Raw genomic sequence first — 19,262 nt, forward strand, 5'->3', positions numbered from 1 at the left:
GAGCAACAAAGATGAAATCCATCAAAAACTATCCCTTCTACACACAAAAAACTCCCACACAATAATATTGCATATCCTCTCCTACTGCATCAATGTCTCCTGGAAGTAACATTCAGACTGCTGAAAGTGATGTCAGTGCATACAATAATTAGTCAAATCCTGAGGTGCTCTCAGAGCGATGTTTGCTTGCAGTGTTCTTAAAACCAGCAAACAGGAGAGTTTGTGTTAGTATATTGAGCTTGAGGCAGAGCCCATTTACTTCTCCGAGCTATTGTTGTGCAGTATACACAGAGCAGATCGTCTCCCAGGAAGAGGTTGGAACAGTTTCTATGTCACCGGCAGTGTTTTTGCCTGGCTATATATTCAGGTGCCTATTCCTGGTGCTGATAGGTATGAAATATGCTGAAAGGCGCTATTCCCTCTGGGTGGTTATTTTTAAGTTTAAAAAAGAGCTGTTCTCCTTTTTTTAGAAGTAGAAGATTGTGAATTTGTTTTCGAAAATGTAGAACATTCACTTTTATTGTCAATAGGGGTGACTTTCTCAGCCCATGTAAGACAATTCTCAGCACTCTGTCTTTAGTGTTAAACAGCTTAAATGATCTCTCTAAGCATGACCTCTCCTCCTCATCCCTGGAAAAAAAAATCAGTACATTGCTTCATTTCCTGTGAGGATTTTGCTGTATATTTTTACATGACCTGCTAATGAGGCATCTAATGTCATTGCTTGACTAAATTTGGAGGGAATTGCTTATTTAAACAGAAGAAGCAGCTCTCTTCCACATATAGATAATGTAATATTATTATTCAGGTATATTAAGACAGAGTTAAGCCTGAGTACATTTCCGTAGTTTAGGGTAAACTATTTTACAGGGGTGTTATAATTACCCACTATCAACAATATGCAACAGTCATGCGAGTAAGACAATTTAGAATTAGTGGACCCAGATTAAACTAATTTTTTAAAACTATTTAATTTTTTTCAATCTTCCTCTGATGTCATAGGTCTAGACTGGGTGCTAAATTTTTTACAGGACTCAGTATTAAATAACTGTAATTCTGGATCTAGTTAACTGATTATTTTAAAAAATTCAGCCGTTTTTCTGTACTCAAAGTGCTGTAATTTGGGGAAGGAGGGGTTGCATTAGTCTTATGTAACAGAGTCCCTTCTTTCAATGAAAAACTTGACATAACAGTAGTATTACTTTTAATGCATCCAAAATAACTGCGCTATAAATCTATTGATGGAGAAGAAATTGAGTCTTTGGCTAAAATTACAATAGATTTCACTTAGGAGCTTAAATGTTAATGTAGTAGTGGCAAAAGAACATTCTTGTAGTACAATGTTTATTCACAAGGTGAGCATTCAGAATGAGGAGAAATAAACTCAGAAGGTATTTTTGGAAAGTTTATACTTTTCTTTGAGTGTCATTGTTCCTTTTTTTAAAAAGGAAGCAGCATAGTGGGTAATGATACAGGATCAAAGGGGAGACAATTGTAGGCTATGTTGCTTATTGGAATGATGGGGATTTAATTATTCTTGAGGCCTCCAGGTTCTCTGCATCACAAAACCTGTGTGATTTGTCATTGCTGATCCCAGTTTGTAGTTTTGTGCCTACATTTCCAATCAGTCATCTCAACCTCAAGCCCCTAATTAAGTTTCAGTAAGAGACTAGATTTAAGGCCCTTTTTAAAATATTTTCTCAATGTTTTATTTAAAAAAATGCATTGGATGAGGAGCATGTTTAAGCTAATTATATGCAAGTCTGAGGTACAGAGCACCAGGCTACACCGTTCAATATACAAATCAACATGTCATTTTGAATGCTCTTTTTACTTTACAAAAAAGAAAGAGAGGGGGGAAAGAGCCTAAATCAACACAGCTTTCCCAATTATTTATATTTTGGGGATTTGCTTGCTGCTGTTTTAACACACTGAACAGGTTAGTAGACCAATGTTGTATTAATTGTTTATAGGCTAACTCCTGCACCTGGTGCTTTACTAGTGAGACACCAGCTGGAGCTGTTCAGCCTGCTTTGACTCTGTGCCTACCCAACACTGAGAGAATCAAACATAAAGCTCCCTCCCTCTTAGAACTGACCCATTGAGAGATTCTGCAGCTAAGCAGCCTGTCCTGTCCCTGGAGGTAGATCAACCGTCATTTCCATATGGTTACTGGAGGATAGGGCCAGAGTGGCAGGCTAGAGCAGCCTGGAAAAAATACTTTGAACAGATGAATCAGTGGATTTGTATAAATGTTGTAATTGTTAATATTATGAATTATAACAGGAAGAGGGTCTCCGCAAACAGAAGAAAAAACTCAGTCTACAAAAAATAGTTGATCTTGAAATATTTCATGATATTTTTTCCTCATATCCTTCTCTTCTCCTAACCCAGTGTTTCTCAACCTTTTTTATAAAGTACCCCCTTTAAAAAAAATAAGTACCCCCCACTACCTACAGTTTTCAGATGCACACAATTTTTTTTCTACCATTGCAACACATTTGTTTAAACAACTTATTGTAGCTGGGCAGGCACTGAAGTGTTTGGGTGTAAAAAGTACACAAATAATAAAGAGCTGTAAAACTTAAAACAAAAATTCGTTTTCTCCAAATTTCATTTGCCTTGATGTACCCCCCAGACCTCTCTTGAGTACCCCTAAGGGTACTTGTACCACTGGTTGAGAAACACTGTCCTAACCTACCCTACAAGAGCAGCTATCAACAGAGTTATGGATTAGCTAGAAACAAGGTTAAAATTCAGTCAGTCAAAAATTATTTATAAATACAGGTCCACACTCTTACCCTTATTTTGGTCCATTCCTCATTTGAACAGCTGAATTACAATTCTTATTTCCCTTGTTTATTTTTTGTATTATAGTAGCACTGAAAGCCTTAAACAAAATCCACGTTGTGCTAGGCACACATAGCAAGACATAGTCCCTATTTCAACAACTTTACAATTTAAAGACACACTTAGAAGCGTTATACCTAGACACAGATAGGGTCTATGGCATGCCCAAGGCCACACTGTAGCAGAACAAGGAAAAGAACCCAGATCTCCTCAGGTCCAGACCAGTGCTTTAATCACAAGCTCATCATTCCCCTAAGTACAGTACATGCTGTATGTTCTGATCTCACTTCAAATGTAAATCTGTGTAATTAACTCAGCTGATGTGTGAATTTGGCACTAAGTAAATGGGTGCTTTTGTCACATGAACTTGAGAACAGTATAACAAAGATGTATCAAAATGTTGTTTTTGTGGATGTGCCAAAAGCAATACAGTCATAGGCTTATTTTTGTTTGGAATCATAGAAAAAACTAAAGTTCCTTGTCAAACAGATTTGACATCTTCATAATTCCTTTCTGAATGTTCTCTCTTTCTCTCTTGAAAATTGTATTGAACTCTTTGCAATACTACAAAGCAATAATGCATCAGAAGAAAATTACTATTATAAGACATGCTAACAAAAATAAGCGATGTGCTAAAGTGAAGATAAATATACATGTAGTTTGTGTTTCTTAGCAGTGATGCAAATGGGCAAGTCAAGCTGGTTAGAATGAAAATACATAGCAGTTTATGACTTTAATTTGACTGACACTGATGTATGTTAGAGTAAACCTGTTGAACTCATTGAAGTTTACCTAGGGGTTTAACAGGTATAAGTGATTTGACAACGAAGCCCACTACTATTTATGTATTTGAAGTTATTCAGTCCATTGATACCAATATAGTGGTCAGTGTGAACTGCTGGTAGTTAGAAGCATAGCTCTGCTGCTTTTTGTAGCGTTACCCCATGTAAGTAATTTGGAAAATTGCCTCTTAGTGTTGACATTTGTAAAGTGTAGATAATACTTTCTTACCTTATCAGGAGATAATTGACCACTAGAACTTTGAAAAGTCAGTTCAGATTGTTGACTTGGCAAAGACTGATTCTGTTCTCTTTTTGGCATGAGCCACTTTTTCCATGTTGCACCTAAAAGAAAACCTGACTTCTCCCTCCAATCCCAGAATGACTCAGTGAAGTGGGCTTAGTTAGTGGGTTTCTTACCATGATATATGGGGCAGAGCTGAAAATAGTGTTCCTTCCTCAAATGCTAATGTGTGAAGTGGGACTCCCCCCCCCCCCCCCCCCCCAGCTATACCTCTTTTCTGGCTGGTAGTTCATGATAGTGAAATTAGAATCCTGCTTTCCTAGATGCTTAGTGAACAGGGTTCTGTATGTTTCACAGTTTTCATAAGAACAGATAAAAGAGTCACACGAAGTTGGAAGGGCCAGTGCTACTCTTCCTCTTAGAAAATATTAAAGGTATGTCTGTACTGCAGGGGAAGGTGTGATTGTAGCATGGGGAGGCATATCCATACTCACTTTAATCTAGCCAGCACAGGTAACAATAGCAGTACAGATGTGGTGTGAGCTTCAGCCGGATTAGAAACCAGAGTACAAGCTCTCCACAGATCCAGAGTATGTACTTTGGTTGCTAGTCAATGTAAAGCCTATGCCAACATGCCTACACTATTGTTACCTGTACTAACCAGCTTAAGACTGCATCTACAGTATGCACAACTGGCAGTTGATATGTAGTTCATGTCTAGCTGCCTGCCATAGTGAAATGCAAGCTATGTCCATGCTGCGGTGTGTAGTTGCACACCAGTGAATGGCTGTAGCAAAGAGGAGTCAATCAGGAAAGTCTGCAGCAGCTTTTGCTGCCATAGTTTCTCTCCGCTGCAGGGAAAGGATCCAGGAACAGGGAGTGGCCAGATCCTGACCCTGGTGGGGGAATCACTTCTGACAGAGAAGAAAGACTGCAGCTGCAGATAGCAGGACACCACAGTGCTAATAAGAATAGCAGTGTCAATAGGGAAGCACAGCTTAGAAAGGTAAAGGACCATATAGAGTATGTACTTGGGTATGTATCCGTGCCCTTCTGTATGTCTTTACTTGCCTAAGCATTTACTCATTGGCTACACTGCTATTATACCTTTCTGGAGGGGCTATGTCTATATGATGCAAAAAGAAGCACACAGTGTAGGTTTACCCTAAGGCTGAGGTGGCTATACCTACCAGTGCCACAATCACACCTTCACTTGTGATGTGGACAAATCTGCAGAGACCAGTCTCCCTTTCCCCAATAGCACCGTTGAATCCCCACTCTGGATACACTGTATTAGTAGGGACTGCTGGTTTTTAAAAAGAAAAAGAAGCTTAAATGTTAGCCATTTCTTTGCCTAGCAGATCATCCTGAGACAGATTTTGTAGAGCATCTCTGTAACAGCACATGGGTACATCATTTATCTGAAAACTAACTGCCATCAAGTTCATGGAAGTCACATTAAAAGGGTGCTCGGAGCTCTGATTCCTCAGCCAGTCAAAAGAGTAAATAAAGAAAAGCTCTGACGTCCTGACTACCCCAAGGGATTGAAGTCTCAAGCTAAACCTCAAGTTTAAATCAGAAGCATTGGAAATTCCCTGGACAGCACCAATAACCAGGCAATGTCTGCAGGTTATCCAAGTCTATCAAGTTGTGCAAACTTGGTGTGGCCGTGAAAATCAAGAGAGGAAGAGCTAAAAGTTCCAGTCTAACTGATACAGAAGAGAGAGAAAATTTCTTCTTGTATACAGTGAACAAACAGAGAGGGAAAGATTCTGTTTCAGGTTACTTCAGTGTCCTGGACTGTTGGTTTTATTTGCGATTACATTGAAATTAAGCCGGAAAGACACATTAGACTCTGGAGTGACACGGGACATTGGAGTGGAAAGAGAGGAATAAACTGGGAATTTTCTAATGCAGCAAACCCCAAACTTTTCAAAGTTGGGGGATCTTGCTTCAGAAATAGGAAATCAATCATGCCCCCTCCAACCCTGACAGGTGTAAAGGTTGCAGACATACAGAGTAGATTCTGTAGATTCTTATACCATGATGCTTTCTCTTCTTTCTTACGTGCATTGCTGAGCAGTGGGATAGTTTAAAATGTTGACATTTAAAGAATTGTCATTGGTGTTCATTCACTGGAATTTATGGTAATCTCACCTCTACACTACAGTTTGAGGCTCTTTGAGGACTCAGGCTGACATTGCTACACTTGGGTCATGTTTTTGGGACCATGGACAGCAGTTGAGAGGTCTGTCCACAACCTCTTTCCCCAAGAGGGGCACATCCTTCTCATAGGTAAAAGCTGCTCTAAGAAGAGTTTGGAGTACCCACAAAAGCTAAAAGATAAGCAATACCAGATATGCCAAAAGAAAGACCTTTTCTCCTTAACTGCTGAATCAGAAAACAAAAGGAAAAGCAAGGTCTGGTTAGGAGTCCACAGATCAGAGCTGTGAAGAGGTGGGTGTTGTGGATGATCTCCTTTTGCATGTGATTTTCAGGGATGATCTTGAGGAGCCAAACTGAGATGACCTGTGTTATTAACAGACTAAAGCCTGTTTCAGGTAGATCAACATAGAATTGGCCTTCATTGACCAGTGTATTTTTTCACTGCAGAATTAAAACCCAGGCTTTCACTTGGGTGTTGTCCTCAACCTCCTACCCATACACACACTTCCCTCAGGGCTACCTGGATTGTCTGAGGCTATACCTTAAAATCACTTACCCCAGTACCAAGAACCATAAGATATGCCCCTGGCTGTCTTAGCTACACCCAGGGATGAGTGCATATTACTGAGGGAACAGTAACTCGGGTAAGGCTTTGTGGTGTGGTCACTCACTGCTGAGCTAGACCAATTCAATGTCAATCACATGAGATAAAGCTGCAGTGAAGAGGTCTAAATGTTCCTCAGTATTTTGTACACCATGAAGCAGAGATAAATACAATATTAGAGGAGGAGGAGGAGGAGTTAGGCTGAAAGGATTTTGAAAGCCAATCCTGTCTTTCAGCAATAGTGATTAGGGATTAAAACCTGTCCATGCAATATTACTCTAGGTAAGGACTCTGACTTCACACTTAATAGGAACATCCCATTGTAACACATACCCTTAGTATATCACTTTGCTTAAATGTACTCAGAAGGATACTTTTTCAAAGGCAACCACTTAATCTATACAGTGTTTTTAACTTGCCTCCAATGATGATTTTTTTTCAAACCAGTTTTGTAAATCTCAATTTTTGGTAGTGAGAATCTGGTCTATAATTTAATATACTAATAAACCTTAATTAAAGCAATGCATTATAGTCTTATCCAGCCAAAGTACTCAATATATTGATAATAAGGAACTAGAGTCTCCTTTTTGTTTACAAGTCACTTTGGGTCAGCACTTCATGTTCTGTGGTAATTTATTTTACTTGAGTACACAGTCCCCAGTGATAGCTTGATTTGGAAAACTTCATTCATATGTTTTATCCATCAAAACTAGCCTACACTTGAGTTTTCAAATCCTAGTTAAAAGCTTTTCTTGCTAAATCAAGTGCTTGTATTTTATAGTACCAAGCAAACTGTCACCGCACAAAAACCCTGTCTCTCCTCCCCTCCCCCCCATACACACTTGAAATGATGGCTAGATGGAGATCTAATTGTCTTTTGACTAGTGAACTTTAGGAAAAAATGGCATTCAAAGATGGAACTTTCACTAGGTAATCAATTTTAGATACACTTTCAGAGCAGAGAGTATAAATAATTTACTGGCTCTTCTCTTTCGAGCAGGAGAGATACCAAAGTTTTGCTTAGAATACTGCAATCTTTTCTTGTATGCCTTTCACAAAACAATTCTCTAATAGCCTTCCAGTTGTGTAAATTACTCAGGTTATCCCTCTCCCTAAAAAATGTTCAAGAGCTTACTGGTGTACTGAATAACAATTTACCAGCTCAATGAATGACTCATTTTCTTTAGCCAATTCTGAAATAAGGACATTTACAGTCAATATACAGAGATGCCACCTTCTCCCCACCTGCCTCTGAATTTAAAAACAATTGACCAAATTCATCACTGGTGTAAATTCACTAGAGTTCAGTATGGACAAGTATGCGTACACTCAAGATCCACAGAAACAATATAGCTGGGACTCAAAATACTTCACATTGGACGGCACACTCCACCAAAGAATAGCACACATGCTTCATGAGAGAAGTTCTGTCCCACGTTGGTGACCTAGGCAGTGAAGCTATTTGGTCACCTTAGTTTTTCTCAGTTGCCCCCTTACACTCACCCACCCAGCTATAGCTCTTCCCCCTACTCCTGCATTTTTCTGCAGAAGAGAAATTTCTGGTTTTACTTGTGATTAGTGAATGCTTGGGTTCCTGACTAGGCCCCAGAATCTTTTGCAATTATTTATGCCCTGATTTAAAGAAGCACCCCAGCAGCAGGCATTGTACATTCTGAGGCTCATTTAAGACCTAAGACACTAACTGTATGTGTAAAATTAACATCACCTGTTTGGATAAATTTCTTAGGGGTTACACCAAGAGAAGAATAACCATGGTTGTCTCAATCTTGTGGTCATGGAAACTCAGATATGGTATTTTATAACCCATGTACATATAATTAACTTTCCCCTGAGTCTGGCCATGTCAACCAGTGTTGATGCAGGTACAGATCAAAATAGCAAAACTGCCTTGTGTTCACTGTTCCAATTAATTTTAGAACTTTTTTCTCCCGAAACGATCATTTACCCATTGGTCACCTAATGAGGAATGATACTGTAAGGAAATATATTGTGTAAAATATCCAAATGAAAATGTGTACAGTGAATATTCTAAACCTGGTTAATTGCAAAATTTGATCCATCCAGTAAGCAGACACAGCACCGCATATTTTTCAATTGCTGTGATTGAGATGAAAAATAGTGGGAAACAGCTATATTTTAAACTTCTATTTTCTTATATTCCAATAGCCCAGTAGTCTACAACCTTTTTCAAGCACAAGATCACTTTTTGAATTTAAGTCAATCCAAGGTCTACCTCAAACCCGAATATCCTTGCCCCGCCTTCTTCACTGTCTTTCTCTGAGGCCCTGTCCCTGCCACATCTCTTCTGAGGCCTCACCCTACTCTCTCTGTAGAGTTGGGGTACAGGAGTGGAGGGAGGTGGACACTAACATCTCAGCATCCCCTCCTCAGTCTCCTTCACCCTGCACAACAAACAGGAGGCTCACAGGAGACAGCTCCACAGCAGAGGGCAGGAGCAGCAAGGCAGTGGGGGGAAGGGCTGTGCTGGCACTTGATAACCTCCTGGCCAAAGTATTCAGGATCACCTGTCAGAGGCCCCAGGATCTACTAGTAGATCCTGATCTACTGGTTGGTGACCAGTGCAATAGCAGAATTCTCTTAATCTAAACTGAGCTCATTTTGTGCCTTTGCCTTTCTAATCTTGCCCCTGCATTCCTGTGATGTTTGCCTTTTTTCATTCTTTGTAATTTGTCCCACTTTCCATTTTTATATGACTCCTTTTTTATTTTTAGATCATGCAAGATCTCGTGGTTAAGCCAAGGCGGTCTTTTGCCATATTTTCTATCTTTCCGACGCAGCGGAATAGCTTGCTTTTGGGCCCTTAACAATGTCCCTTTGAAAAACTGCCAACTCTCCTCAGTTGTTTTCCCCCTCAGTCTTGATTCCCATGGGACCTTACCTATCAGCTCTCTGAGCTTACCAAAATCTGCCTTCCCGAAATTCATTGTCTCTATTTTGCTGTTCTCCCTTCTACTGTTTCTTAGAATTGTGAACTCTATGATTTCGTGATCACTTTCACCCAAGCTGCCTTCCACTTTCAAATTCTCAACCAGTTCCTCCCTATCAAATCTAGAACAGCTTCCCCCCCAGTAGCTTTTTCCACCTTCTGAAATAAAAAGTTGTCTCCAATGCAGTCCAAGAACTTATTGGACAGTCGATAGTCTATTTAAGAATAAAACATTCACAGCATGGGCAGCGCAAGATTTCCCTTCACTGAAGGGCTGGAACTACTGTGAGGAGTGGGGGCAATTCAGTCTGTGTCCATTTAATTCCCTTTGAGTGTAATTATCATCATGACTTATCTTTCTGCTTGGGGATGGATTGAGAACACTAGCTCATTTCATTTCATATAAGTCAGCAAATCATCATATGATAACAGGACCCTGGTTTGAACAAGTGACCTAGCAATGCAAGGAATTGTCCTATTAACAAGTCCCTGAGTCATCCAGTCTTACTGTTCTAAAATACTTATTTTGTCCTGAATTTGCTACAAATTTGATCTGTACTAATGGATTAAACAGCAATCACATTTTCTTTTCTTTAACTCCTAGGACTTCCACTTATTTTCTGCAGAACTGGGAGAAAAATGTGAAGCAATAAGTGAGAAATTGGTGCAATTAGAAGATCAACTCCAAACAGCAGTCTGCAGCTTGGATGAAGGTTTTGTTCATATCCTTTTGCTACATAGATTAACTGTTTATCTCCCAGCTTCATGTAAAGCACTAATTTATTTTAGCATGGTCTATATGTGTTAAGCAAAGTAAAAATCAGTAAATCTTGCTAATGTGGATATTTTTGATCTAGTAAAACATTCCCATCGTGCTCATTGACAGTCTGATCCAATTCCTGATTAAGTCAGAGACAAAACTTAAAGTTGACATAAATAGGAGTGGGTTAAACCCTATAAATGTAATCTTTGGCTAAACATTGAAATAATCATCTGCTTATCTGTAATGTAGACATCACTCTAAGTATATAATGCACTAAGTTATACGCATGTAACAGCCACCACAAATCTGCACTTTCAAACACCACTTAGTCAAATTCAATATGAATTTGTGTAGTCAAATTTGATTATAGATATCTAATCTGGCTATTGTTCCTTTTGAAATATTCAGTAGTTGCATCATGTGGTATTTACCACATAATTTATCTGCATACAGTGCAGTACAAGGTAACTAGGCATAAGAAAGTTGTGTATTTGATTCTCTTTCAGCTGAAAGCCCTTGGATAAAATACAGAAAACTGAAAGGCTGCTTACACGATCCAGCATCAGAGTAAAGGTTACTTAACTTTTATAGAACCATCTGCTGCACCTACATATTTAGAAATTTTCCAACTTTAAAGCACAAACTGTTTTTTCACCTGTGTTATCTGATCCTCTTATTGTATTTGTAGAAATCAATTACATTCACAAAAGATAGTGATTGTACTGAGAAAGGAAATTAGCCTTCAGAAAGTGTAAATGTACAAAGCAAAAGAACAGATTAGTTTGACTGGGGTCTTGGGTTAGTGTTTATTCTTTGTAATGAATAAATGAGCCATGGAACACTAGTTCAAGTAAGAGAAAATGGGAGGCAGATTTTGGGTGAAGGTAAAGATAGCAAGCTTTCCTAGCGCAAGCAGCAGTAAAAGTACTTGCTGGAGGTCAGGGAGTCTGAGATTGTTCTTGGCACAGGAGCAAGATAATAGAAATGAATAGCTATGAATGCAAGAACAATAATAAGGGAACAGCAGGGAAGGAGAGTCAGGAATACCATACAAAATGAGAGGAAATGAGAACTAATATACAGTTGGGACCAAGATTATGTAACATTTTGAAGATTAGGAAATGAAACTTGAATACAGATTCAGTCCTACTTTCTCAAAGGACAGCAATTTTATTGGAGTGACTGGAGAGAAGGATTTTGGCAGCACTAGGTGAATTTGATTGGGGAGAAAAGATGGAAGAGGTAGGAGGGTCTAGAAAAGAAGTTTAAAACAGACAAGATAATGATGGACAAGAACTGGACAATGGTTTTCAGAGAATGGGGAGGAAAAGAGAGAGTAAGGCTGTGTTACAGAGACAAAAGGGATAGCCCTTAAACACAGGCTACATAGGGAGAAGTGTAAAGAGAATGGTGGGGTTGTAAATCTGGGGCTATGTCTAAATTACAGAGTTTTGTCAGAAAAATGGCCATTTTTCCGACAAAACTTGAGTTAGGTCCACATTGCAAGCATGTTCTTTTGACAGTAAATCAAAAGAACAGAGGGCTTTTTTCTCAATTGATAATCCTCTTTCTATGAGTAAGAAGTCTTTTTCCGAAAGAGCTCTTTTGCAAAAAGGCGTATGTGGATGGGGAAGAGGGAGTTTTTTCGGAAGAAGAGGAAAGAGGAAAAAGCACAGATGCCCTGGTGGCCATTCTGTCAATAGCAATCAATGCTTACATGTGAGATAGCATCCAGGCAGTCTGGACGCTATCTTTCGAAAAAGCAGATAGCTTTTTTCGATGAGCTTTTGCAGTTTAAACGCTCTCTTGTGCAAGAACTTTTTTCAGAAGCTCTCTTCCGAAAAAAGCTTCTTGTGCAAGAAACCTGCAGTCTATACATAGCCTGGGATACAAGGCATCGTAGTAGGAGGGTGAACTGTGCCTTGGACCTCTTTTGGTCCCTCTCAAGTGCACCCTTTAGGAGACAGGCCTGCCTTCACTATGCAGAACCATGCAGGGACTGGGTCATTGGTTTGCAGTCTCGCTGGTTCTCAGACAGGTTAATGACACAGGCTGAACTGTGTTTGGCATCTTTAAGCCCTTTCACTGAGAACCTGTGACCAGGGAGTTGATTAAAACATCTCAAAACAAAATGTTATTCGTTTCCCCAGAGGTACAAGCACATAGAGCAAAGGGTAAAAACAATAAAGATGCTGGATGCATTGCTCTTACCTACACCTTAATCATTCCTCACTAGCTTTTGTAGGTTCCTCAGCTAATCCCCATCTCTGGCTGGGAAAGACAGATTGTTCTGCTTGCAGCTGGCTGTCTTTGTTTCTGTGTATCTTTCTGTGTATCTTTGTTTCTGTGTAACTTTCATTGATTCTTCCAGGGCAGCCTCACCCAGGTCACCTGTTTCTAGGCCCACGCTCCTGTAATAGCTGAGTGTTCCCTTTGCTCATCAGCCTTGGCCAGACGATTATGTCACTAGGGTTCAGACCTGGACATCACCTCTTCATGGCTCTAAATCTGACTACTATTTTTTTCTGTTTGGTGTGTGCTTGGTTCTTTTAAGAATGCTTTTTGATCCAGCTCCATTGCAAGTAACCCATAATAAACAGAGTCAGGCACATAATCATACAAATAATACATGTTATTTCCCAGTTTGTCATGCAGAAATTATTAATCGTGTTTTCAATTGAAATAGAGAAGAGACAGAGGAGAGTAGATGGAAAGGAAAGATAAAAAGTTTCCTTTTGGAGAGACTAAATTTGGATGAGGGGCTGAATGGAAGGCATGCAGTTATAAGAAAGGTAGATGTGAGAATCTTCCTCATTAACGCTATCATTTAAACCATAAGAGCAGACAGTGTCTCATAGGAAAGAGTACGTTAGATGCTAAGGACAAAATCTTAAGGGACAACAACTGATGGTAGGAAAGAGGATAAGATACTGTGTTTGAGATGCAGCATTGGTTTATAGACCCAGAGGGCCATTACGAACCTTGCCAATACTTAAACGATAGGATAAATCTGATATTCTTTAACAGTGCATCATATTTTTACAGTTTAAAATTCCTCTGAGAAAAAGCCAAATTACACTGGATACATCATTCTATTTTGTAGTAATCTGTCATTACTTAGATTCCTTCAGCGCTCTAAATGTCTTATTTTTGCAGAATAATTAACCTGTGGTTAACACAGACTAATTTGTAATGTGTCTTCGAGGCATTTGTGTAGTATGATCGATAAACCTTAATCCAGTGAGAGATCTCTTTGCAGTGCTATATACATACATCCATTTAACTCCCCTATAAGTGGCAGGTTGTTCTAACTTTACACCTTCTATATCATTCTTAAGTCTGCTCAGTGTCTCTAATAGAGAAGCACTGGGAGAGAGAGAAGTCTTCTGTTCCCAGCTTTGCCACAGACTTGCTATATTCTCTTTTTGAAGTCACTTGATAGCTATATTTAAATTTACCCAGCTGTGAAATGGGTCTGACAATTGCTACCTACTTTATAGATCTGTTGTGAGGTTTCAGACATTTGTTTGAAAAGAACAATCACATTTTCACTTACTTTAGCTTTGAGTGCCCCACATTTTCTCTCTCACCTTAGCCACGTTTTAATAGACAGGGCTGGACAAACCGCTGTTTTTACTCACCCATGGCGAGTAGATTTCAGCCAGTCGCTCCGTGCACCCCATTCACTGGCAGTGCACGCATGCGCAGTGCGGGGCTGGCAAGTAGTTGTCGCCACAGTTTGTTGAGCCCTGTTAATAGACAATATTTTTAACCTAATTTGAAGCAATTTTCACTATTCACAAGATTGATCTTATCATGATCGTGTACTTTGCAGTTAGTGTAAAGATACACGACCTATGAAACTTCTGTGTAATTAAAAATAGTGAAGAAAAACAGTGGTGTTTGTTAAATGTACTGTGTAAGGTGAAAATTTGGTTTCTAAGTTCAGGTACCGAAGATTACACCATAAATCTGGATATTTGGAAGTTATGGGCTAGAATCAAGACTTGGCTCTTTGACATCAATGATTACATGAGTGGAGTTTACTTCTATAATGAAGAATTGGAAAACATGTATAACCATGTTATGACTTATACGAAGTACATCAAAAACCAATCTGAAAACTTATTTAAAGTTTGTTGATTACCTCAAGTGCTTGCTAGCAGAATAGAGAGAGCCTTTAATTCTAAATTAAAAATTAAAGATTCAAATCCACTAATGGTTGATGTAAGCAAAAATTATCAAGTTGTCCATTAAGATCACTATGTTTTATTTAAAAGAGATGAAAAAAAAACTTCACTGTTCAATGGGCTGTGAAATAATTGTGGTCTCATTCCTCATATTCCAATGTTACAAAAATCAGCACCACAATTGGCACTAGTTCCTATTGTTAACAGAGATTAAGGATTGATCTGAGAATTAATTATGTAGTATTTTCACAGCAGTCTGTTTATTTGTTGTCAATGAAAACACTTACATGGTCTTTATTAAAATATGTTTTAAGTATAAAACTGTTATGTAAGGGGTAGCTGTAATTTATTTTTAAAATATGACCTAGAATTTAATGAGTGAAGTACAAACTTCCCAGCAAAACTTTTTTTCTCTCTTTTTATATTTAGATTTTAAAAAAGGAAGCTGTGAATATTGTGAGGAGGGGGAAAGTACATATTTCCAAAATTTTCTGCAAGGGGGTTTGGATGTAAATGAGGGCAGAACTGATCTCAGCTTTTTAATGAAAATGTCCCACAGTGAGCTAAATTCCTGCAGCTGTCAAGAAATTCTGCCAATATTTAGTATACATCATGGCTTTGATTAATAATTAAATCTATATTAGAGGAAATAATTCCCAGGTGTCATTGTTTTTCATTATACATTTAGATGGCACATAACACTTGATTCATCCATGCTGTTACTAGTAATTGCCAGTGTGACATGAACAAAGGCAGCGGCGATATTTCTTCTTTGAATATTTGCATAGAGCCTCTTGGGCTTCTCGTATAATATTGAAGTTTCCCACTGCAAATAGTAAACAGTATCTTTGTACAAAAAAGTATCAAACAGACAGAATAAAAATAAACCTCATCTGTAGCACTGTCAGACATGTTAGCTAAATTATATGTAACATAACCAAACACAACCACAACACAGTCAACTGTAGTTCGTCAGTGGCAAGTGTATGAAAACAGTCTGCATCATTAATTGGAAAAACCAAAGAAGGAGATGTGACTCATTGCTGGTGTCTGCAGGGTTGATGAGAAGTGTTACTTCATTGACAGTAAAGGCCTAGAATTTCCAGTAAAATTAAATGGCTTCTATATTGCAATTTCACAGTCATTTTTGTTCTTAATTAGCAGTTATGGTTTGATAGACAATTTGAGTGCATGTGATAGTTCCTCCTAGAGAAAATGCTTTTGTTGAAAGAAAACAGGGACAAGCTATTTTATGTTAAATGCACAAAATCTCCTTTCCCTCCCTGCTAAAAACCCAAATATTAAGTAATGGTTCTGAAGTTGTAATTGCTTGTTTAAATGCCTATGATAGACACGTAGGCTCCAACAACTTTTCTTTTTCATGTATTTAGTGCTGAGATGGGGCTTGAGTCTGATCTCCTGTATCTCAGAGTAAACTGAGGTGACTCTGCTGAGTCAATGGAGTTACACCAGTGTAAAAGTGATGCTAGACCAGAATCAAGCTGAATGTCTGCTCCAAATATGTGCTGATATAAGCATTTAGTTCTTTACCAGATCTTAGTCAGGAGTCACCACCTAGATGAACCTTTTAAGAAATTAATGTTGTGTCCCTGTGGGAACTCTCAAGGCAGTAGTGTGGTGTTCAGCCCTATCACACCCACAACTCCCAGCACCACCTTCATTTTCTATTACAGAATTGCATGGTCCAGCAGGCTGTGTGTCATGCATGTAACATTGGGTTTTGCAGCATCTTCATTATGTCTCATCATTCCACTTCCTTATACTTAAATGGAATGCTTTCTATTTGATTTGCCAACATACGGTGTGGGAAAAAAATTACAGATTAAATAGAGTCTCGTTTTCAGCTTGGGCCTGTGATGCTCAGGATGGCCGGGACCAGCCCTCAGACATTTTTTGGGAGGGATGAGGAAGGGAAAACCATTTTTAATCTTAGCTAATTCAAGACTAGGTTCTGACAGACACCAAAGCAAGCACTCGCAGTGCTCCCTTCACCGTAGGATGGGTTGCCTTCCTCTTACAAGGGAAAAGGAGGAAAAGGGTGATATACAAAAGCTGGAGAAGGGCTTGGAGAACTTCTTGCCTCATGCCAGCCCCATGAAACCAGTGAAACAGAAAGGAGTCAGGTAACTGAAAGTAAAGATATGCCTAACTTGCTGCCCCTTCAGTATATAACTTGTAGAATGAGGGGGGAATCACAATACATATAGAATAAAACGTAACATTATGCACTAATCTCAGACAACTGTAGTACTTAGGGCCACGCTAAACAGCCAAAGTAGTTCACCAGGTACAACAAGGGATGTTAAGTTTAGATTAATTGGCTAATCAAATAGTTGATGCAATTTGCATCGACTATTCAATTAGTCAATAAGGGTACCTCTGCCTTTGAAGGCTGTTGCTGCACTTCAAAGGCAAAAGTGCTGTGGGGAGCACAGGTTCAGTGGGGGACTCCCCAGCTGGCTCCGGGCTGCATGCAGTATTTCAGAGGGTCTGGCCTCGGGCTCCACATGCTGCTGCTGCTTTGAACCACCCCCTACTCCCTCCCCTTGCTGTCTCTTTCTCATAGAGCCAACAAGTGGCCGTGGGGAGGGGGTTACAAGTGAACTAGTGTGTCGACTATCTGATAAGCATTTGCTTATCGGCTAGTCAACGAGTCATTCACATCCCTAGGTACAACTGGAAAAACCAAACAACTCACAAACATCTTTCTGTACGTATTTCCCCCCATGTTCAGAACGCACTAACCACAGCAAGATGATAGCACATCATCAGACCTGTACACCACAAAATCCCAATCTAAACCACCTCAACTCACAGCTCTATTCTTAAAGAGTCTCCTATCTTCCTTCCTGGGGTCTCTGGCTTGTAGCATCCAGGCTGCCGCTTTCTGACCTTGAGCACCTTGTGCCGGGGAGAAGCAGCTTAATTGGGTTAAACCCTTGTTTTCCAGCAACGTAATAGTACCCCTGGATCCTCTCAGAGACTCGAAATGAGCTTGACCCTTGTGCACAGTTCTGTTTGTTACTAGACCCACTAAATCAAATTCCAGAAGATCAACTGCCTCAGCGTCGATCTTCCAAGAAGTTAAGACGTGGCCTGAGACGACTAGAATTTATTTCAGGCATAAACCATTCAGTCATCTCTCTTGCTCTTCTATCATACAGCCACTTTTCTCAATATTTTTTCTTTCTCTTTCTTCTTCTTCCTGCCTCAGTGGTATTCCTGCCTCATATTCAGTGGTAGTGAAGCGTATAATTTGTGCTTCTATTTTTTTTCTTCCCAAAAAGCCTTTTGTAATCATTTAGCATATTACAAATAACAGCATGTAGTCCCAGGCTGCATATCAAAGGTAATTAAATCTCAGGGGTTTCTTGGTGTTCATAAACTGCACAAGATATGCTTTTACCAGTTGTGATTTCAGCAGAACTTTATAATTAAATTGCATCTTGATATTCAAGCTGCAACACCAGCATTAGTCACTGGGGCCCAGAGCAGAAGCTAAGGAATGGGCTCCCACCCTGCCTCCGTTCCTTCCTCACACATCAGATTTCTGTGGTGCTTCTGAAACTGAAGCACAAACCCCACCACACAGGTCACCTGTGGCATGGAGCGCTGGGCAGTTGGCCTGCTTGCTGTCCCCCAACAACCGCCCCTGACAGTCTGGGACCACTTAATACACAAGAGCATATTTCCCTGCTTCACATTGATGGAGTGGGGCTTAATTCATTTGTGCTTGTTAAATGAGAAAAGTACATAGAAGTGCATATTATTGTTATTTATATAAGTCATACATTGATTGTCAAGCTTAATAAAGCTGCTTCGAAAGGGGGTGAGGGGGAAATCACATGGTAAAGTATAAAGAATGAAACCTCACAAATCAATGTAAATAATATACAGTAAAAGAGGAAATGTTGAGGACGCTATAATAGAATCAAAAGCTGCCAAAAAGCTTTTCAACTTGGTGTCCATGCCTGCCATAGAAGCGATTTGCATAACTTTCCCATGATTCTTTTTATTCACATTTTTCAAAAGAAAGCTCACTTTGTACAGCTGCGTAACCTAAGGGTGTCTCTTCCTTTTGACATTGTATTGACACTCTGGTTGGGTAAAACAACATTTCATAATAGATGAGCTCTAAGAAGGGCAAACGCAGTAAAGCATTTCCTTTCTGTGTAAAGTTTTAAAAAAGTAAGTTGTTTGTTCCAGTTCGTCGTCTTTCATTTATATTGAAATAGAACTCAGTGGGTTGATTTTGCGGACACTTTTGCACAAAATCTTGCCGCCTGTCTACACTGGCTGCGAGTATTTGCGCAAGAACACTGACTTTGTAGTGTACAAAATCAGTGGTTCTTGTGCAAATACTCCGACGCTCCTGCTTAGGGATAAGCCCTCTTGCGCAAGTATTCTTGTGCAAGAGGGCCAGTGTAGACAGCCATGTTAATTAGTTGCGCAAGAAAGCCTGATGGCTAAAATGGCCATCGGAGCTTTCTTGCACAAGAGAGCGTCTACACTGGCATGGCATGCTTTTGCCATGCCAGTATAGACGCTCTCTTGCGCAAATACTTTTAACAGAAAAACTTTTCTGTTAAAAGTATTTGCGCAAAATCATACTAGTCTAGACGCAGCAGGGACTCAAAAACACCCTGTGATGCTTTACTATTGTAAACTAAGATTTAC

General features: G+C 39.4%; 1 protein-coding gene across 1 annotated transcript in view; it reads left to right on the forward strand.

Annotated features, from left to right (window-relative positions):
- Positions 1–19,262, forward strand: part of DISC1 (DISC1 scaffold protein) — a 273,630-nt gene that overhangs the window by 246,001 nt on the left and 8,367 nt on the right. Inside the window, 1 exon segment of the mRNA XM_089777362.1 lies at positions 10,216–10,332. Coding sequence (XP_089633488.1) covers positions 10,216–10,332 — 117 coding nt within the window.

This window comes from Pelodiscus sinensis, chromosome 3 (assembly GCF_052426305.1).
Source record: "Pelodiscus sinensis isolate ZL-2025 chromosome 3, ASM5242630v1, whole genome shotgun sequence".
NCBI lineage: Eukaryota > Metazoa > Chordata > Testudines > Trionychidae > Pelodiscus > Pelodiscus sinensis.